The sequence below is a fragment of the Notolepis coatsorum genome (assembly GCF_963971535.1).
Source record: "Notolepis coatsorum genome assembly, chromosome: 14".
Taxonomy (NCBI): Eukaryota; Metazoa; Chordata; class Actinopteri; order Aulopiformes; family Paralepididae; genus Notolepis; species Notolepis coatsorum.
In genome coordinates this window covers 18,007,566-18,029,531 of record NC_140178.1, presented here as the reverse complement: position 1 = coordinate 18,029,531, position 21,966 = coordinate 18,007,566, and the positions used below count along the sequence as shown (strand labels likewise).

At 44.7% G+C, this 21,966-nt stretch overlaps 1 protein-coding gene across 1 annotated transcript in view; it reads right to left on the bottom strand.

The window, feature by feature from the left end:
- The window catches only part of LOC311240445 (uncharacterized protein), a gene marked incomplete at both ends in the record, with an annotated part of 79,648 nt that overhangs the window by 22,401 nt on the left and 35,281 nt on the right, over nucleotides 1-21,966 (bottom strand). Inside the window, 17 exon segments of the mRNA XM_084329028.1 lie at nucleotides 415-468; nucleotides 682-771; nucleotides 1,275-1,382; nucleotides 1,765-1,818; nucleotides 2,123-2,176; nucleotides 5,029-5,082; nucleotides 5,993-6,037; nucleotides 6,508-6,561; nucleotides 8,438-8,482; nucleotides 10,273-10,326; nucleotides 10,682-10,735; nucleotides 13,405-13,512; nucleotides 14,006-14,059; nucleotides 14,285-14,305; nucleotides 14,307-14,330; nucleotides 19,355-19,408; nucleotides 20,461-20,505. Coding sequence (XP_084185154.1) covers nucleotides 415-468; nucleotides 682-771; nucleotides 1,275-1,382; nucleotides 1,765-1,818; nucleotides 2,123-2,176; nucleotides 5,029-5,082; nucleotides 5,993-6,037; nucleotides 6,508-6,561; nucleotides 8,438-8,482; nucleotides 10,273-10,326; nucleotides 10,682-10,735; nucleotides 13,405-13,512; nucleotides 14,006-14,059; nucleotides 14,285-14,305; nucleotides 14,307-14,330; nucleotides 19,355-19,408; nucleotides 20,461-20,505 — 972 coding nt within the window.

Below are 21,966 nucleotides of genomic sequence, written 5' to 3'. Positions count from 1 at the left end.
ACTAGTAAGAGTAGGATATGTACATATAATAGATATAGTATCTACAGATATGTAAAAGGACTATGTGCAGGTAAGTACAGACATGTGTTGATAGATATATATGCGGTGAGAATAATTATATATATATATATATATATATATATATAGCATTTGTACATGCTATCATACAGAGCTATGGGTTATATGCAGGTGTATACGTAAGTATATAGAGAGGTTATATGCAGGTATATTGAGACAAATATATATATATATATGAGGTAAATATAGAATATAAATCTATAAATATGCAGTATATATAGTAGTACATATGCAGTACATATGTGGTATATACAGCACTGTTGTGCACTGCTACATCATACAGAGTCTATAGACTATAGCATGAGGTGGGTCGTTCAGGTCGTCATGGTTACTCACGGTGGCCCCTGCTCCGCCCGTGGGGCCCTCTCCTCCCTTCAGACCGGCAGGACCCTGGGGAGACAAAGATGAGCCAATCAGAGCCGTCGCAATCAGAGTCAACGAGGCCACGCGGGCATCAAGCGGGGTTCGAACTAGCGGCGCATAATATAGAGGAGAGACGGAACGTCTCAACGTTCACCGCTTTCATTCCGACCTCAATGCTATGCTAATGTGTGCACCCCGGGAGGGGGGGGGGGGGGGGGGGGGGGTGGAGCGCTGCGTTACCATGGCGCCAGTGGTGCCTCTGCTTCCTCGGAAGCCTCGGAGCCCAGCGGGGCCGCTCTTCCCTGGACCTCCTGCTGGTCCTGGGTCTCCCTGGAAACCACATCCGCACACACACACGCACGCACACACATACACACACACACACACACACACACACACACACACACACACACATACTCACACACGCACACACACACACACGCACACACAGAGAGAGAGAGAGAGAGAGAGAGAGAGAGAGAGAGAGAGAGAGAGAGAGAGAGAGAGAGAGAGAGAGAGGCTTAGATCTGAGGCAGGGCCCTTATGATGCAGTCATAAATCACACCCCGACCAGTAGTCACACCGGGAGAGACCATTCATCTTTCATGAGCCATAATACACTGAGCGGCGGAGCGGTTTCCACCGTTATTTATGAGAAAATTAGTGCGAAAGATGATATACCCCGGAGATGATATGGCAAGATAATAATCATCATGCCGGTGTGTCCGCCACGAGAGAGACCCGTGAACTTTATCTAACGGTAATAATAAGTGGTGTTTCTGCCGGCGGTTATAGGATTCTGACACCCTTTTCGGATGGAAGCGGCGGCTCACCTTGGCTCCCTCCTTTCCGGCCGACCCAGGTAAACCCGTCTCGCCGGGCGGTCCCGGTGCCCCCGGGTGTCCTCTGTCTCCATTAGGCCCCGTCTCACCGGATTTACCCTGACGAGCACCAAAAACACCACAGTCCATTACTCCCCTGACGATTAGGCCCACGGTCGTCAGTAAAAGTACAATTTCGTTTTCAAGTCAAAATCGACACTGAGTTTACCCTCACTTACAGCGACGGCAAGCTTACGAAACAAGTTCATCAGCGATTTTTCATACACATAGGCACAATAAATAATAATAAATAATAGTAGAAAATGTGCTAAGACAGTTACAGGTCGACACACAGTGGCCGGTGATACTTTTAAATGCAGCGGGAAGAAGGAAGGACCTTCGGCCTTCAGAGTCAGTCGGAGGGCGTGTTCCAGGTGTTGAATTACAACCTACTACAATGAATAATCACAAAGCGATACGTTATCGGAACGGGCGATCTCACCTGAGGTCCCACGACTCCGGTAGGCCCCGGCGGTCCGGTCTTGCCTTGGAAGCCCTGCGTGGATGAGAAACGACAGGTGAGCCTTGTGACCCGCCACGGGCTAAGAGCTGAGACAGAGGCAAGACGTTGTTATCTGGGGGGCAGCAGGCAGGCCGGGGCTTTTGTTGAATTGTAGTGTAAGGCCCCCCCACTTGCACTCTGCCACTTCAATAATTCAATACTGAAAGCCACCTCTCCTTCTGGCGGGATACAAGTCCTGTTGACAGCTCACCGCTTCGGTGGTGCGGTGCTGTGGCGATGCGTTACCTTATATTGGCATAATGGGAAGAAGAAGTGGGTAATATTGAGAAATACTCACTGCCTCCCCCCTCTGGCCTGGATGACCCGGTATCCCATCCTTTCCCGCTGGACCCTGGAAAAGAAGCGTTCACATTTAATAGACTTGAGGAAGCTGTTCCACTGAAGCTTAACTTAAAATATCATGAATGGTAAAATGGTGCATTTATATAGCAGCTTTTATCCCAAAGCGCTTTACAATTTTATTCCTCACATTCACACACCGATGGCGGAGGCGACCATGCAAAGGTGCCAAGTTAGGGGGTTAAGTGTTAAGTGCTCGAGGGCACTTTGACACGCTGCCTGGGAGGAGAGGGAATCGAACCGCGAACCTTCCGATTACCAAACGACCGCTCTGAGCCACTGTCGCCCCATCCTACTGGCCACACTACTCTTAAAAACCTGTGCATTTCAGTCTGTGGGGTAGCTTCATGGAACGGATTACAAGTGGAAACAGAGCAATAACAACACAGTTCAAAAATAGATACAAAAAAGCACCGATAGAAAAATACAGATCTGAGGAGCTATCTCTAGATAGTTGCTCTCAGGGAATGTTTTCATTTATTCAAAACAAAATATATTGGTTGTCTTGTTGTTTTTTAACCTTGATTTATGTATTCTTGTTTTATTTCTCTCAAGAGAGTTTTATTTGAAATGTTGTGATATTGTAAGAAAGGGACAGGACTAGATAAGCTGCGCTTCCTTCTTTCTCTTCTCCATCTCATCCTTGTTTGTTTTTCTACGGATGAAGATGATTTATGTTTACATTTAGTCTTTACCGTGATTTGTATGTTTGCTGTGTTCGAGATAAATAAAGATCAAATCAAGTCAAATATATATATTTTTTTATCCTCTTTTTCTCCTTGCTGTGCAGGCGCCCAGACCTGACCTGTAGGAGTCGCTGTCCACAACGCCAGATTACCACCCACGACTTCCCTCCCGCTAACTCAGCCAAACGAGTTAGTATGACGGCTGGCCCAAGTCGGAGGCAATGCTGACACCTGGATTCGAGACCGGAGTCTCTCGCATTGGTGACGAGCGCAATCTCCGCTGCACCACCCAGCCGCTGAATCAAATCTTAAACTGGAAATGAGACTGAGGTGGGAAAACCAAGGTGTGTTCCAGAAAACTGCACTGACTCCCACGTTATGACAAAACAGCAATTGGAATATAAAAATTATGACACTGACAAAACTACAATCACATGACAATTTCTGTAATGTGCTTGTGCAGAAATAATTTCTTCTGTGCTGTTGTTATCGTTGGTTATGGACGCATGTCAGTGAGCAGACTAATTCATTATCATACTGCATTTAAAAGCTAGAAAACTAAATTGGTAAAATGTTCATTAACCTTTACTTAACCAGGTTAGACCCAATTAAAAGCTCCTTTCCAAGAGCGGCCTGGCCAAGAATGACAGAAGTACAGCAGTTTCATACAGACTGTATGATACAGTACACACGTGCGCACATGCGCACGCACACATACACGCAGGCACGCACACACACACACACACACACACACACACACACACACACACACACACACACACACACACACACACACACACACACACACACACACACACACACACACACACACACACACACACACATTACAAACAGCTCAAAAGTGCTTTACAGTAAAAGTGCAGGGAGGCTATGTGATCCTATTTCAATTAAAACAATAACATGTACTAAATGTAGATCCTGGAGTTTAAGTTCATAAAGAGTGACTAGATCCTGGAGTTTAAGTTCATAAAGAGTGACTAGATCCTGGAGTTTAGGTTCATGTTGCAATGCAGACTATTTCATGCAGATAAATACCTTCTTTCCTAATTCAGCCGGGACTCTATAGGAATAGTCATAGTGTCCTGAGACCGTAAACCATATCTGCCCTGTTTCCTGGTTAGCAAGACAGATTCTGGGAGTCTACCCAGAATGGCTTTATAGATAAAAACATACAAATGACTATGCCGACGTCTTGACAGAGCAGGCTATTAAATATGATCTTAATCATTTTAATCATGACATGTTACAATAGTTTTGAGTATTTCCGTTCTCTAAGTCAGTGTTTCTCAAAGTGGGGGGCGCGCCCCCCAGGGGGGGCGCAGAGGCATGACAGGGGGGGCCTTGAGATTGGCAGGGAAAAGGAGGGGGCTACAGGCGCTCATCAAGGGGGTCTCGCCAAACGCGCAATGGACGCACTGTAAATTCACAGAGAGGCGCCAGCGTCAAGACAGCTTAGCCCTGAGCTGAATGAGGTTTTGACAGAAGTTATAAACGTGGTAAATTTCATCAAAACCCGACCCCTGAAAGCGCACCTGTTCTCTGCGCTGTGTGAGGAGATGGGAGCTGACCATTCTGCAGTGCTGTTTCACAGCGAGGCAAGGTGGCTCTCGCGAGGGAAGGTGTTGTCAATTTGAAAGGTCACGATATTGGTGTTATTTCAATAAATTTAAACATGGCCCATTTCATGACTATTTTGTTGGGGCGAGGGGGGGGGGGGGCCCAAGATATTTTGGTCCGCCAAAGGGGGGCCTGACAGAAAAAGTTTGAGAAGCACTGCTCTAAGTGGTGTTTGGATGGCATTTATGTATAAAGTGAATAAGATAAGATAAGATATTCCTTTATCGATCCCCTTAGGGGAAATTGGGACTTCTGGACAGCATGGTGAGGGGATTGGGGGGGGGGGTACAGGTGTGGGCAGGGTAATAGTAGAAAGACATAAATATAGGCAATGAAATTAGATCTAAATATAAAAATAATAAGAAAAGTAAACAGTGTAAACAAAGGTGCAGATGAAGGTCTGTATGCCCTATTGGTTATATTATGGGTTATAGGGGAATGGGTGCCTCGTACCATCACACATCCCAAAAACGACATCTATGATTTACAAAGAAGATGCCAAATAGTTTGGCCTACTTACATTCGGCCCCTTGGGTCCTGCTTCACCATTCCTCCCCTGTGGTCCTTGGGGGCCCTGAAAAATAACAACACTGAAAATCAAAACACCATCTCAAACCTTAAAGATAAGATATTCCTTTATTGATCCCATCATTGGGGTCATAGCAGCATGGGGGAGAGGGGAGGGGCGGGGTACAGGTACGGGCAGGGTAAGAGTATAAAGACGTAAATATAGGCAATACAATTTGATCTGAATACATACAAATATGAGAAAGAATAAACAGTATAAACAATATAATTAACTAAAAAAACTGGTTAAACAAAGGTGCAGATGAGGGTCTGTATCAGTCAGTGGCGAGCACAGATAGGGCCGCCCTTTGGCCCCAAGTGCCCATCCAAGTGCCCATCCATATTTTTGTCAAAAATGAACACTGGGTGTTGGTGGGTTAAGTGCCCTTTTTGTAGCCTGAGCCCGTGCCCCCAAAATTGTCTGTGCACGCCACCTGCTATCTTTATTGCCTATATATATATAATATTATTATACGTTACAATAGATATAGGCAATAGAAATTGTGAATCTGAATAATATATACTCTGAGTAAGAGTAAAAGTAAACAGTATACATAAGGTACCCTAAACATACATCGTGTTCCGTGCAGGTTTTGGTGGTTCAGAGTCAGACACACTGATCCTATTCGCAAGTCATCGTCCAACACTAGTTTCAAGATATTGAGTCTGCGACACCAAAATAGGTTTTGTGTAAAGGTATTATACAGTACGCCATACTCTTGCTCAGGCATTAACCCTTTCACTACCACACTACAGAAGGTCTACCCTTTCACTACCACACTACAGAAGGTTAACCCTTTCACTACCACACTACAGACGGTCAGCCGTCTGTAGTGTGGTAGTGAGAGGGTTAACCCTTTGTCGTGTGGCAGGGACAGGGTTAAGTTGTGTTTTGCGTTGTCAGGCGAAAACCTTACGTGATCTCCTGAGGATCCTGGGGCGCCGCCGTGACCAGCGGTACCCTGGCAGACGGAGCGGGGCACAGGCGATGAAGAGAGAGAGAGAGAGATAAAAACACACAGAGTTACCGCCTGAAACCTACAAAAACACGACACTCGTTCATTTTTTTAATGTTCCTTCCCACTCCTCAACACATCTTTACTCTTCCCAAGATGCCCTTTGAAGTGCTGAGTGTAAACCGCGGCTCCGCGCTCCCAGCCGGGAGATTTACACGGAGCCAGATGGTGTGTCACCTCCGAGATGAACACCGACCAGCAGTTCCAACTGGGTCTGCACCTTCATCCATACTTAATGAGACAGCCAGGTGTGTGTGTGTGCGTGTGCGTGTGTGTGTGCGTGTGCGTGTGCGTGTGCGTGTGCGTGTGCGTGTGCGTGTGTGTGTGTGTGTGTGTGTGTGTGTGTGTGTGTGTGTGTGTGTGTGTGTGTGTGTGTGTCTGTGTACGTGTGTGTGTGTCTATTGGCCTCAGCTCACCTTGTCTCCAGGCTTCCCAGTGGGGCCCCTGGCTCCTCTGCCCCCCCGGGCTCCCTGGTCGGGAAAACAAACAACAGTCTGATTAGCACACAGCTCTCCGGAGGAGGAGGAGGAGGAGGAGGAAGATGACTGACAGGTGGGGAGATGACGCTCCTATGATGTAACACTGTGTCACCTTCCAATCAGTGGGAAAGTGGGAGGGTCTAACTCACTGCTGGTTAACGTCGGTCTCCCTTAGTTGCCTGACAAGCTCACAGGATGAACTCAGGGGAACAGCGTGTGTGAGGGGCCAATTCACGAAGGGATTGCACAGCTTTTTCTGATGCTATGCCACATGCAGTTAAAGTGAAGTTAATTACCTCTTCAGAGAGTTGGTGAAAACTAAGCGCATTCATGAGGGGGGTCATGGCCAGCGTCTCCGGTGATCATGGCAGCAGTGATTGCAGCCAGGGTTAGGTAATAATCACAACAAAGAGAATAGAACCCACACACTCATATGCTGCAGAATAAACTTTGAATTTATAACGTTTCGTCAGGTCCACGAGGAGTAGACGCTGGCGCAGTGCCTATAACTTCAGCCGAAAGATTCAGCACCATGGACAGGTCTGCTCAAACTAATCTATTTTGGGATGACGTGACAAACAAATGCAATGACAAAAGATAGTGACAAAAACAAAGGATGCAATTGTGTCATGAAAATACAAATTAAGAAAGCTCTATACATAAAGAAATAAACTAAATACAAATGGTGAAAAATACTTTATGTTTATGTCTATCTGTTAAAACAAAGAGCTATTGATTCGTCAGGACTTCCAATTCACGATCAGACAATCGAAGCTTTAGTTTTCTGTCTGCCATTGTCCTAGGACATGCATACTATGGGCAGTACATTTTATACTATTTTACCATATCAGGAGCAAATTGCACTCAGCTGCTCTGCGAGCCAACTGCGATGCCAGATAGCTGCAACACCGTATATAATTTGTGCAATATCTTTAGTGAATAGGTCCTTAAGAAAGGAGCACATAGCGGGCGGAAAAAATCACACGCAATTAAAGCTGCTATTAGCGGCCACAATCCATTCTTTGTGAATTCGCCCTTTAGTATTTCAAGTTCTACAACATCAACTTCTTCTAACTTCTTTCCCTCAATCTTACTTAATCTTCAAGCGCTATCATTTTTACAACATTTTTACATTTCCATTACATGGTCAGTGTGCTGTAGGAACCATAGGCGTAGCTTTAGGGGGGGGTTGCAGGGGACCCCCTCAATATTGAGAAGAGGTCAATTTGTCCCCCGCAAACAATATAGCTAATATGAAAGACAACTCCCTCCGCAAAAGAGCAAACATGACACGATGCCTTTAAAGGGAATATATATTGTATCAGTATACTCACATTAGGACCCCTCTGTACTGTATAAGTGTACTCACATTAGGACCCCCCCTCTGTACTGTATCAGTGTACTCACATTAGGACCCCTCTGTACTGTATCAGTGTACTCACATTAGGACCCCTCTGTACTGTATCAGTGTACTCACATTAGGACCCCCCTCTGTACTGTATCAGTGTACTCACATTAGGACCCCTCTGTACTGTATCAGTATACTCACATTAGGACCCCTCTGTACTGTATCAGTATACTCACATTAGGACCCCTCTGTACTGTATCAGTGTACTCACATTAGGACCCCTCTGTACTGTATCAGTGTACTCACATTAGGACCCCTCTGTACTGTATCAGTGTACTCACATTAGGACCCCTCTGTACTGTATCAGTGTACTCACATTAGGACCCCCCCTCTGTACTGTATCAGTGTACTCACATTAGGACCCCTCTGTACTGTATCAGTGTACTCACATTAGGACCCCTCTGTACTGTATCAGTGTACTCACATTAGGACCCCTCTGTACTGTATCAGTGTACTCACATTAGGACCCCTCTGACCACCAGGCCCCTGCTGACCAGCTGGACCCTGCAATGTAAAAGTGTTATTATCATTCAGTGATCAGACGTTTTAGCTCCCACACAGATACCAGTTTATACATGTAATCATTATCAGTGTATGATATAGTATGATACAGGCATGATACAGGTATGATATAGTATGATACAGGTATGATACAGGTATGATATAGTATGATACAGGTATGATATAGTATGATACAGGTATGATACAGGTATGATACAGGCATGATACAGGTATGATATAGTATGATACAGGTATGATATAGTATGATACAGGTATGATACAGGTATGATATAGGTATGATATAGTATGATACAGGTATGATACAGGTATGATATAGTATGATACAGGTATGATATAGTATGATACAGGCATGATACAGGTATGATACAGGTATGATATAGCATGATACAGGTATGATACAGGTATGATATAGTATGATACAGGTATGATACAGGTATGATATAGTATGATACAGGTATGATATAGTATGATACAGGCATGATACAGGTATGATACAGGTATGATATAGGTATGATATAGTATGATACAGGTATGATACAGATATGATACAGGTATGATATAGTATGATACAGGTATGATACAGGTATGATATAGCATGATACAGGTATGATACAGATATGATACAGGTATGATATAGGTATGATACAGGTATGATGGAGTATGATACAGGTATGATACAGGTTTGATATAGTATGATACAGGTATGATGTAGTATGATATAGTATGATATAGTATGATACAGGTATGATATAGTATGATACAGGTATGATGTAGTATGATACAGGTATGATGTAGTATGATACAGGTATGATGTAGTATGATACAGGTATGATATAGTATGATACAGGTATGATACAGGTATGATATAGTATGATACAGGTATGATATAGTATGATATAGTATGATATAGTATGATACAGGTATGATGTAGTATGATATAGTATGATACAGGTATGATATAGTATGATACAGGTATGATATAGTATGATATAGTATGATATAGTATGATACAGGTATGATGTAGTATGATATAGTATGGTATAGTATGATATAGTATGATACAGGTATGATATAGTATGATACAGGTATGATACAGGTATGATATAGTATGATATAGTATGATACAGGTATGATACAGGTATGATACAGGTATGATACAGGTATGATATAGTATGATACAGGTATGATATAGTATGATATAGTATGATATAGTATGATACAGGTATGATACAGGTATGATACAGGTATGATATAGTATGATACAGGTATGATATAGTATGATACAGGTATGATATAGTATGATACAGGTATGATATAGTATGATACAGGTATGATACAGGTATGATATAGTATGATACAGGTATGATATAGTATGATATAGTATGATACAGGTATGATACAGGTATGATATAGTATGATATAGTATGATACAGGTATGATACAGGTATGATATAGTATGATACAGGTATGATATAGTATGATATAGTATGATACAGGTATGATATAGTATGATACAGGTATGATATAGTATGATATAGTATGATACAGGTATGATATAGTATGATACAGGTATGATATAGTATGATACAGGTATGATATAGTATGATATAGTATGATACAGGTATGATATAGCATGATACAGGTATGATATAGTATGATATAGTATGATACAGGTATGATATAGCATGATACAGGTATGATATAGTATGATATAGTATGATACAGGTATGATATAGCATGATACAGGTAAAACGTTGTTATCTTGTCCTCACCCTTCGTCCTTTCTCTCCCAGCTCTCCAGCGGCACCAGGGAAGCCGAAGGATCCCTAGAGAGCAGCAGCACAGAGGTCAGAGGTCACTCAGTGCCAGCCTTCCATTCGTCACATGTCGGCCCCTGTGTCTCATTAACCAACGATTAACCACTGTATCGAATTAAAGCCAATCTAATCCACGGGTCCGACGCAGCCTTAAATACACCATTCATCAACACCTAATGAATCGATGTCACTAATTAAGTATTAATAAAATTCCTCTTTTTAATCAAACATTCCATCATCCTTTACTTTTAATGAGACAGCGAGCGGCCCTCTGCCAAAGACACACATCTTTCCACTTAAACGAGAGACAAAAAGAAACAGATGGAACATGATGGGATCATAATGGGTCGTTGTTGTTAATCACCTTTGGCCCCTGTTTTCCTGGGTACCCTGGCAGCCCTGGTACACCTAGCTTCCCCTGGGATGATGAACACAAAGTGAGAGAAAGAGATTTAGCTGCAGGGGAACATGACAAACATGAAGTATATGTAAATACAACAGGATTCTGCTGACCACGCATATATCAACACAGCAGGGGATATCCAAAGCGTGTGCATATTATTAGCATTAACAGCAAACAGATCCACGCAGACCATACTGTAGTGTAGTGGATCAGCATTGCAGTGCTTTTCCGTTTTGTTGTTGAAAATAATTAAAACATATCTCTTCTCTTCTTTTTCTTTGCTATATCTTTGTAATTAATCACGTGCACACGCGCACACACACACACACACATGCACATGCACACATACACACACACTTCATTGTGATCTCATCTTATTAACATTTAAATGCTTGGTTATTGTTAAAATACAATCTTTTATCTTGACGCATTGGCAATATTGCTCGATAACTTTCACTCAAAAACAGCATTTGATTTCTCCTATTGAATTTAAACTAAGACATGACAAACGGGCTGGGCCTATTAAATGAGAACATAATGTGCCTTTATTAAAAAGATTATAATAATCACACTCGTACTTAAGGGTAATTATTTACCCTTGTGCATTATAAGGGTAAATAAATGAATGAATCATGAATATAAATGAATATAATCTAAGGGTTTTCTAACTGATGTTGTATTCTATTGTGATGGTTAATCAGACTTCACCAGGAGAACACGGGGAGACTTTATAATAAACAAAACAGAAGCCAGAGGATGCCGGTTTCTTCAGAATCATTTGGGAAGCCGTCTTAATCTCCACCTTTGGGTCCAGAGTAGGGATGTCCGATATTATCGGCCTACCGATATTGGCATTAAAATGTAATATCGGAAATTATCGGTATCGGTTTTCAAAGAAATTCAAAATATATTATTTTTTTACATTTATTTAACCTTTATTTACCCAGGCAAGCAAATAAGAACAAATTCTTATTTTATTTATTGTGAAAAGTATGCATAATGTTGTGTTTTTTTTGGGGGGGGGGGGGAACCCTGCATATATCGGTATCGGTTGATATGGGTATTGGAAATTAAGAGTTGGACAATATCGGTATATCGGATATCGGTAAAAAAAAACGCCGATATCGAACATCCCTAGTCCAGACCCTGTGTGTTGTATTAAATATGGATAGCGTGGAATATGGATCACTTCCAGATATCTAAAACATTATTCATATTAAACAACCAGCGTGGAGAAATCACATAAATAGATCGTGATAGATTCAAGTTCAAATGGAGACAAACACATTAAAATACAAACAGCCTGTGATGTAAAAGCTGTGGAGCCAAACACCACCAGTACGAGATAAAGCCTTTTCTAGCTGCTAAAAGGTTTCACTTCCATCGTCGTGCTAAACAGGGTGACTCGGGTGCCCACCGCCCGCCCACAGCCGTTCACAGTGTAACACTCACGTTCAACACTGTTTGATGAACAACACCACTGACCCTTCGCTGCCAGAGAGGGGCGCTTCCTGCTGACATGTTGTTCACAATTTAGCTTTGGATAAAAAATTTCAGCTAAAATGACTAAATGTAAAGATATTTATTTTGTTGATTTACTATCATTTACAATGGCAGTGTGTTACATTAGCAAACATCCATGTATATGTATCATATATGTATATATGTATATATATTCAACCTCAAATGTATATACTCTCTTTTTAGACTCTTTTTGTACTCTTAAACAGTACTGTATATTTGTAGATCTGGTATGTCATAAATGTCTAGATGTAACAGTACTGTCTATCTGTATGTCATGTATGTCATATATGTTATGATGAATTGAAAATGGGGGGACCCTGATGTAAACAAGACGAAAGTCTTTCTCTGGTCTGCATCCCCTTAACAATTGTGTGTATTGAGCCGTACTGTATTGTACCCATTCTGCAATCTGTTAATACAATTTTCAATCAATCAATCAATCACACAGACCCATATTTAATACAACCCTGTGGGCTTTTGGTGACCCTGAACATGCTTATATTTATGGATCCAAAACAATCCCCTGCTCACAACTGAAGGAACACGTGCACACGCACACACACACACACACACACACACACCAAAATAATTAATGTGCAATATGTTGAGGCCCTAAACAACAGCACCTGATTATGCCCTCCAACTGACTCAGAAGCTGAAGGTTCCTCCTTCTCTGATCTCCGACCCCAGTGTGTCGACTTGTAACCCCCCTAGCCGATTTTCTATTGTTTATTCTTATGTATCGTGTCTATATGTATGAAATTGTGATGATAAACCGTGTCCTGTTTCATAAACTCGTTGTCGCTGTGAACGAGGGTAACCTCGGTGTCTGACGGGTTGAAATAAAGGCTTGAGTGTCTGAACAGCGGGCGAGGTGGTTAGGGTTAGGTGGGGGTACTCCAGGAGGGAGGTGGTTAGGGTTAGGTGGGGGTACTCCAGGAGGGAGGTGGTTAGGGTTAGGTGGGGGTACTCCAGGAGGGAGGTGGTTAGGGTTAGGTGGGGGTACTCCAGGAGGGAGGTGGTTAGGGTTAGGTGGGGGTACTCCAGGAGGGAGGTGGTTAGGGTTAGGTGGGGGTACTCCAGGAGGGAGGTGGTTAGGGTTAGGTGGGGGTACTCCAGGAGGGAGGTGGTGATGCTCCAGGAGGGAGGTGTCCATGTACCTTCTCTCCGGCTGTCCCAGCAGATCCAAATTCTCCCAGGGGTCCTGACTGGCCCTTTGGCCCCTCTGGTCCATCCTCCCCACGGCCCCCTGTGCCCCCGTTATCACCCTGAGAGAGAGAGAGAGAGAGAGAGAGAGAGAGAGAGAGAGAGAGAGAGAGAGAGAGAGAGAGAGAGAGATAGAGAGAGAAAGACAGAGAGAGACAGAGAGAGAGAGAGAGAAAGAGACACACAAAGAGAAAGAGAGAGAGAGAGAGAGAGAGAGAGAGAGAGAGAGAGAGAGAGAGAGAGAGAGAGAGAGAGAGAGAGAGAGAGAGAGAGAGAGAGAGAGAGAGAGAGAGAGAAAGAGAGAGGGAGAGAGAGAGAGAAAGAGAGAGGGAAAGATAGAGAGAGAGAGAGAGAAAGAGACACACAGAGAGAAAGAGAGAGAGAGAGAGAGAGAGAGACACACACAGAAAGACAGAGAGAAACAGAGAGAGAGACAGAGATAAGTGTTCCCATGACAATCTCACGCTCCATAAACTTTCTCTCACAGGGAACAAGTCAAGGGGAAATGACTGAGAGAGCGTTGGTTCTCGTCGTCCGTGTCGTCGACTCTCTTACCCTGTCTCCCTTGAGGCCCAGGTCGCCTTTGAACCCAGGGAAGCCTTCTTCGCCCTGTGATGAGGTGAAGAGGAGAAAAGTGAGCGTGACGTCTCCAAAATGACGGCTCTCCTCCTGTAAATTCATTCATCACAATAACGACGCCGCTCCGGCGGGGGGGGTCCTCCAGACACAGCCTTGAGAGATACATCAGTTAGTCTGCGAGGCCGGCGTCCGATGATGTAAACGGATCGATTCCATTCTTCTCGTTTATAATACCGTGATCTGTCCTCGACTCACCTTCTCTCCTTTGCCCCCCTTTCAGGCCTCGCACTCCTTCTCCTCCCTGTGTGTGAGAGAGAGAGAGGATGAAACACATTCAGCGGGGCATCCAACACCGACTCCCTTCCACTGGGTATAATAACGGACATCCTCGCTGTGAACCGCTGAGCGGGCACGACGCACACTTAGGGGGTCCAACAGGTGCTAGAACTGTGAGTCACAAAAAGTGCCCTTTTATCGCTGACGTTAATGGTATTTAATTTGTATTTATTTCCCATCGATCAAAATATAAATGGTAAATGGACGGCATTTATAGAGCGGCTTTTTATTCCAAAGCGCTTTGCAGCTTGTGCCTCACATTCAACCGTTTACTCACACGTTCACACACCGACGGCGGAGGCGACCGTGCCAAGGTGCCGACCTGCTCATCAGGAGCAGTTAGGGGGTCGAGTGTCTCGCTCGAGGACACTTTTGACACGCTGCCGGGTGAAGCCGGAATCGAACAGGGGGAACCTTTTGATTACCTTCCGATGACTGCTCTACCTCCTGAGCCACTGTCGCCCATTATGTCCCGAATGTGTGGTAATTATAGACGCAATCCAGTGCATGAAAGAGAGAGGCTGATTAAGAGGTAAAGTGCCAGATCAGGGTATCTGCCGGTTTCAACAAGACTCAATCAAATTGAAGGCTTATTAAGACCTTTTTAATACCACTTAGAGCAAGATTTTTATACCAATTTCACGACCATACTAGCAAAAAAAAGTGACATACAGTAGTGACACTGAACTGGCGGCCAATTTAAATTATTGCGCGTTCCATACAACGCTCCAAGCTCACGGTAGCCTCGCAAAAACGACTTTCTTACAAAAATGTATATTTAACATTATTTCATTTTTGATTTATTTTTTAGCGTTTATCGCTTTATACTACTGGGCAGTCCAGTAGAGAGAGAGAGAGGAGGAACGGGAGACAGAGTGGGGGGAAGACATTCGGCAAATAACGACAGGTCCGGGAATCGAACCCGGGTCGGCCGGTTTTTTAATACCTTTTAAGGCCTTAAATTTAGAATACTTTTTAAGACGTTTACCCCACAGATACCCTGAAGATACCCTTTAGATACCCTTTAGATACCCTGAAGATACCCTTTAGATACCCTGAAGTTACCCTGCAGATACCCTGCAGATACCCTGAAGTTACCCTGCAGATACCCTGAAGATACCCTGCACTTACCCTGCAGTTACCCTGCAGATAGCACAACAGGAAACCCAGCCAATGAAACGTCTGCGCTGCACCTCCGGCGGGGCCCTTCTTCCTGCCGAGCACCCGCCTCCCAAAAGGTCTCCGCGCGTCCCTGACACTGAGAATAATTAATTTATTCATAAATGTTTATTGATTTACTCTCGACCCCCCGGCGTTGCCTGATTATCGAGCCGCTGTTGACCTTACACTCATTTCATACTAATTGATTTCAGCCAAGCTCTGGCTTCTTGTTCTTCTGAGGGAGGAAGAGGAAGAGGAAGGGGCGCCGGCGGTGTCTGAAGGCCATATGCCATCGACAAACAGCAGGCTGACAGCAACGCGACGCGCCACTTATTCGTCTATGAATGAACGAATGAATGACCGTTGCATTTATATAGCGCTTTTTTCTAGACGCTCAAAGCGCTTTTTACAGAGTAGGGTGGAAATGGCCTCCTTCACCACCACCACTGTGTAGCACCCAACCCTGGGGGGCTACGCAGGCTCAATGGCTGCTATACACCAGGCACACGTCGCACTACACAATGGCTGAAAGGCTCAGGGGATTGATGTCAGACAATTAAGGCGAAGGGATGATTAGGTGGCCTTGATGTCAGAGACCTGATTGGGAATTTGTCCAGGAACGTCGGGGAACCCCCCTACTCTTTGCGATAGGCGCCCCCGAGTTCTTTAACGACCGAAATAATGTCTCATCCGAAGGACGGCACTTGCAGCTGTACGATGTCTCTATCACCGTAACAGGGGCATTGTTACTGCCAGGTCCAGAGGACAGAGTGCTCCCTGCTGGACAACAAACACCACCAGGTCCAGAGGACAGTGTGCTCCCTGCTGGACAACAACACCACCAGGTCCAGAGGACAGTGTGCTCCCTGCTGGACAACAACAACACCACCAGGTCCAGAGGACAGAGTGCTCCCTGCTGGACAACAACACCACCAGGTCCAGAGGACAGAGTGCTCCCTGCTGGACAACAACACCACCGGGTCCAGAGGACAGAGTGCTCCCTGCTGGACAACAACACCACCAGGTCCAGAGGACAGAGTGCTCCCTGCTGGACAACAACACCACCAGGTCCAGAGGACAGAGTGCTCCCTGCTGGACAACAACACCACCAGGTCCAGAGGACAGAGTGCTCCCTGCTGGACAACAACACCACCAGGTCCAGAGGACAGAGTGCTCCCTGCTGGACAACAACACCACCAGGTCCAGAGGACAGAGTGCTCCCTGCTGGACAACAACACCACCAGGTCCAGAGGACAGAGTGCTCCCTGCTGGACAACACCACCACCCGGTCCAGAGGACAGTGTGCTCCCTGCTGGACAACAACACCACCAGGTCCAGAGGACAGAGTGCTCCCTGCTGGACAACAAACACCACCAGGTCCAGAGGACAGTGTGCTCCCTGCTGGACAACAACACCACCAGGTCCAGAGGACAGTGTGCTCCCTGCTGGACAACAACAACACCACCAGGTCCAGAGGACAGAGTGCTCCCTGCTGGACAACAACACCACCAGGTCCAGAGGACAGAGTGCTCCCTGCTGGACAACAACACCACCGGGTCCAGAGGACAGAGTGCTCCCTGCTGGACAACAACACCACCAGGTCCAGAGGACAGAGTGCTCCCTGCTGGACAACAACACCACCAGGTCCAGAGGACAGAGTGCTCCCTGCTGGACAACAACACCACCAGGTCCAGAGGACAGAGTGCTCCCTGCTGGACAACAACACCACCAGGTCCAGAGGACAGAGTGCTCCCTGCTGGACAACAACACCACCAGGTCCAGAGGACAGAGTGCTCCCTGCTGGACAACAACACCACCAGGTCCAGAGGACAGAGTGCTCCCTGCTGGACAACACCACCACCCGGTCCAGAGGACAGTGTGCTCCCTGCTGGACAATAACACCACCAGGTCCAGAGTGCGCCCTGCTGGACAACAACACCACTTTCCGACAAAGGCCTTGACTGGGGCTCGAACCGGTGATCTTCCGATCAGGAGTCAGGAGCTCTACCCATGTAGCCATGCTGCCAGACATGAATTCAATCTGCTAACACGTGACCCCCCCTCCCCCTCCCTCTCCCAACACACACACACACGCACACACGCACACACGCACACACACACACACACACACACACACACACACACACACACACAGAGACACACACACACACACGCACACACGCACACACGCACACACGCACACACGCACACACTGAACCAGCCCAACTCTGGTTCAACACTAATATCCCTCCTGTCCATCAAATTTCCTTGGCTCCAGCATTAGAAGGCCCCTTGTGAACCAAGGTTGTTCTCCCACTACCAGCTGTCAATCACAGACTCAACTAGCTTGTTGTCCGTCACGGGAAGACACGCATGGGAATACGGGAAGTGCCTGCGGGAATAACGATCTGAGGGGATAGTTTAAAACACTTTGAGCACAGCAACTACGTGATATATATATATATATATATATATATATATATTATATATATATATATAATATATATATATACACATGGGTGTAGATTTAACACAGTGGGTGCCAGCCATTAGCTGGTCCTTGTGGCTAATGTGCCAGGTTTCCATAGCATATTTTCCCTGTGTGTCACTATGTTTGGAGAGCTATATCTATATTCTATATTATAGCTATGGAGACAACACTATGGTCATATTGACAGTGACTTTCTTCCGTCGAGCATGCAAAAAAAGAGATAATTTTTTCATGCATACGTTCGTTGCGTTATCCCGTGGTGAATATAAGTATAGTTTAGGAGTGATCCGGGATCATTCCTGAAAAGCTGAGTTATAGGGCGCTACGTGTATTCTACTATAAGCGTTGGCGTTTCTTGCCTGGACACGCTACTATTTCCAAATCAAATGTATTATAATAGGTATTATGTTTCATCATGAATGCATGAAAGGGGGGGGGGGGGGGGGGGGGGTCGTTTTTTTAAGCTTTGATGGCCAGTAACGGCATTCGTGTTGAACACTACACACGCTGATCAGCTGGATCGATATGAAAACATTGTTGGATCAAGCTGAAATTGATGTCAGATAGTCCTTACCTTTGATCGGGGTTATTCCAAAAAGAATATTCCAATTGTCCACACACAACGACACGCACGCTGTGCACGCTCACACACTAGCAGCCACTTAACACTTTAACATGAGCGGGCACACACTCATGCCGCACACGACGCACACTTATGGCCAAAAGGAAAGGCCACCACAGGTACAGATACCGAGATGTCACACCATGTTACCTGTTTATTGCACAATGTTGTTTTTTTATTGGATTCTATTATATGTTGTACCACTGTATTGCACATCGTTGCGGGCAAGACCACCCGCATTTCATTGTATACTTGTATGCCGTGACAATTAAAAACTCTTGACTTGACTTGACTAATCTTTTAAAGATGTGATTTCTTGTGATTTTGATTCTGATGCTCAGAATGTCCTAGGGGAGGATCACCAAACCCCCCCCCCCCCCCCCCCCCACACACACTTAAGATGTCTCCCACAATGTTGAAATCAAACCTATGTCCTTATAGTAATAATAATAATAACTGTATTTATATAGCACCTTTCATACATGGATTGCAGCTCAAAGTGCTTCACAGCAAATAGCATAAAATGAACATAGGCATACATTTTGCATACAGTGACAGAATAAAAGCAATGCATAAAGTGCAGACATAAATAGGTATAAAACAAGTACAATAAGTACAGTATTGCTCGAAAGCATGTGAGCGACACTGTACTTGTAAAATAAGTACAATAAGTCCAGTGTTGCTCGAAAACATGTGATATATATATATGTCTCACCTTGACACCACGGGTCCCTGGGTATCCGTGTGGCCCCTGGGAGCCGGCCAGACCCTGGAGGAAGACACACAACAACAGTATCAGTCAGTCTGAATAAATCCACGGGGTCCGGAAACAGATCTAACATCGCTCTGAGCTGACGTGGGCGCGTGGGCGCCGGGTTTAGTTAACGGGTCTCATCCCTTATTGAGGCCGGACGTCCTCCCGCCAGACAAAGGGGACGATGCTGATGAGTGGCTGACGAGCGAGCGGCTGACTCTGATTGGCTTAATGCTCTTGTAACAACGAGGACGTCGAGGCGGCAGCGGAGGCATCCGCACGATGATGATGATGATGATGATGATGATGATGGTGATGATGATGATGATGATGATGATGATGATGGTGATGATGATGGTGATGATGATGGTGATGATGATGATGATGATGATGATGGTGATGATGATGATGGTGATGATGATGGTGATGATGATGATGATGATGATGGTATACGGACCCTCGTCTGCACCTTTGTTTACACTGTTCATCTTTTCTCATTCGTTTTATATTGAGATCTAATTGTATTGCTCTGTCCTATTGTATATTTTATGAGAATAAGATCTCTGCTGGGAATCGCGCGTTGCCATGGTAACGAAGGATGTATGGTTGCACACGTGTGAGGAAAGAAAGGTATTTTTTTTACAAAATTAACCATTCAGTAAAGTGCCAGTAAAGTGCAATACTAATATACAATGTACAGGTGATTAAACTGGGTATAAAATATATAAATTAGCACTACTGACTGAGTAATAGAGCTTGTCAGATATATGTTCAGAGTTGTATGTATAAAGACACTATGGTAGTAAGTCATACTGGCCAGCAGCGTAACTAGTAAGAGTAGGTAAGGGATATGTACCGATATAGATATAGTATCTACAGATATGTAAAAAGGATTATACATGTACAATATGTACAGACAGATACTATATAATATACAGCATTATTTTACATGCTATCGTGAAATATGAAAGAAAGACTACGATATGTGTGACAGATTCTTAGATACAGATGACTCCCCCGTTCAAAGAGATGTAAACATATAAACAGACGTCGGCGCGGTGACTCACTTGAAGGCCCTTATCTCCAGCGGGCCCCTCTCTTCCTGGGTGGCCCTGGGGTGGAAGACACAAGTTAGACAGAGTTATCATTGCTACATAAAAACAGGGCTTTTGAGGTGATGGAATCACTGCGCCCAGGCAGCAGTGGTTTGTCAAAATAAATATTCAGAGTAGGGCCTATATATCTGCTTAGAAAATAAAAATGTCAAAACAAAAGATTCTCCACGTAGTAAATACACAGGTCACAACATGTTTACAGGAAAGTTTGAGTTGTATTGGAGTTGTATTTGGAGTGTATTTCGTGACTGTTGGGAATTAGGCTACACTGGCACACCTACTTCCAGTGAATGGCGCTAAGCTAGGCTAACGGTGTGGCTGTTCCCTAAGCCTAATGCATGCAGAGAGAAGAAAAGAGTATGTACTGTATCTGCTTGTCTAACTCCAGGGTAGATGGCAAATAGGCTAATTTCCCCAAAAGTTGGCCTGTTCCTTTAAGGACAGTAGTAAGAATGAGCAGGGGTAAATTAAGCCTAACCCGTGTCTCAGTATATACTCATCGGGCCTCGTTTATCAAACAAAATACAGTGTGTACATATATAAATACATATAGATGTATTTAATACGTACCTAAATATACACTCAAAAACTCATTTCCACATACGGTTAGAGAATAATGAGTCATTGGAAGTAGCCGGCGTGCATAATTTGTAAAGTAAATTGTGCACAGTATTTGATCAATGCTCACCCTTTTACACGTACAGTATGCTAGTATTGATAAACGAGGCTCATTGTGAACACTAGATTCTTCCGTAATTGAAATACTGCATTGGAGCACTTCCAGGAATGTTTAATCTTTCTCCCCCTACTGGTTGAAAAGAGAAAGTGCAGGCTGCTGAAGCCAGCTGTTTCAATTGTGTGTGTGTGTGTGTGTGTGTGTGTGTGTGTGTGTGTGTGTGTGTGTGTGTGTGTGTGTGCGTGCGTGCGTGCGTGCGTGCGTGCGTGCGTGCGTGCGTGCGTGCGTGCGTGCGTGTGTGTGCGTGTGCGTGCGCGTGTGTGCGTGTGTGCGCATGTCCTTGTTTTACTATCCTTATGGGGACTAAACGAAGGGACACAGCAACACATGTTTCTGTCCTTGCGAGGACTTTGGCCGGTACCCCACAAGGACAAGGGACTGTGTCAGGGTTTGAGTTATGGCAAAATGCTCTCTGAGTCCACTGGTGTGCAGAGAGACGAATGGCTGCTTTTCACAAAGCCAAGTTCTTCATTCATAACCACTGGTGCCTCACCTCCACCGTCCTTGGCTTCAGGGAGAGGGAGGGAGCGGAGGTGAGATTGGTTACTGTGTGTGTACAGTGTGCACTAGGGCTGACCTCGACTAGTCGAATAGTCGACTAATCGACCGAAAGGAGCCGTAGTCGACTGCCAATCTCTCAGTCTAATGCTAAAATGTTTAATTAAATCAGACATTATAAGCACCCCCCACAGCCCAAATGGAATAATCCCCCCAAAAAAAAA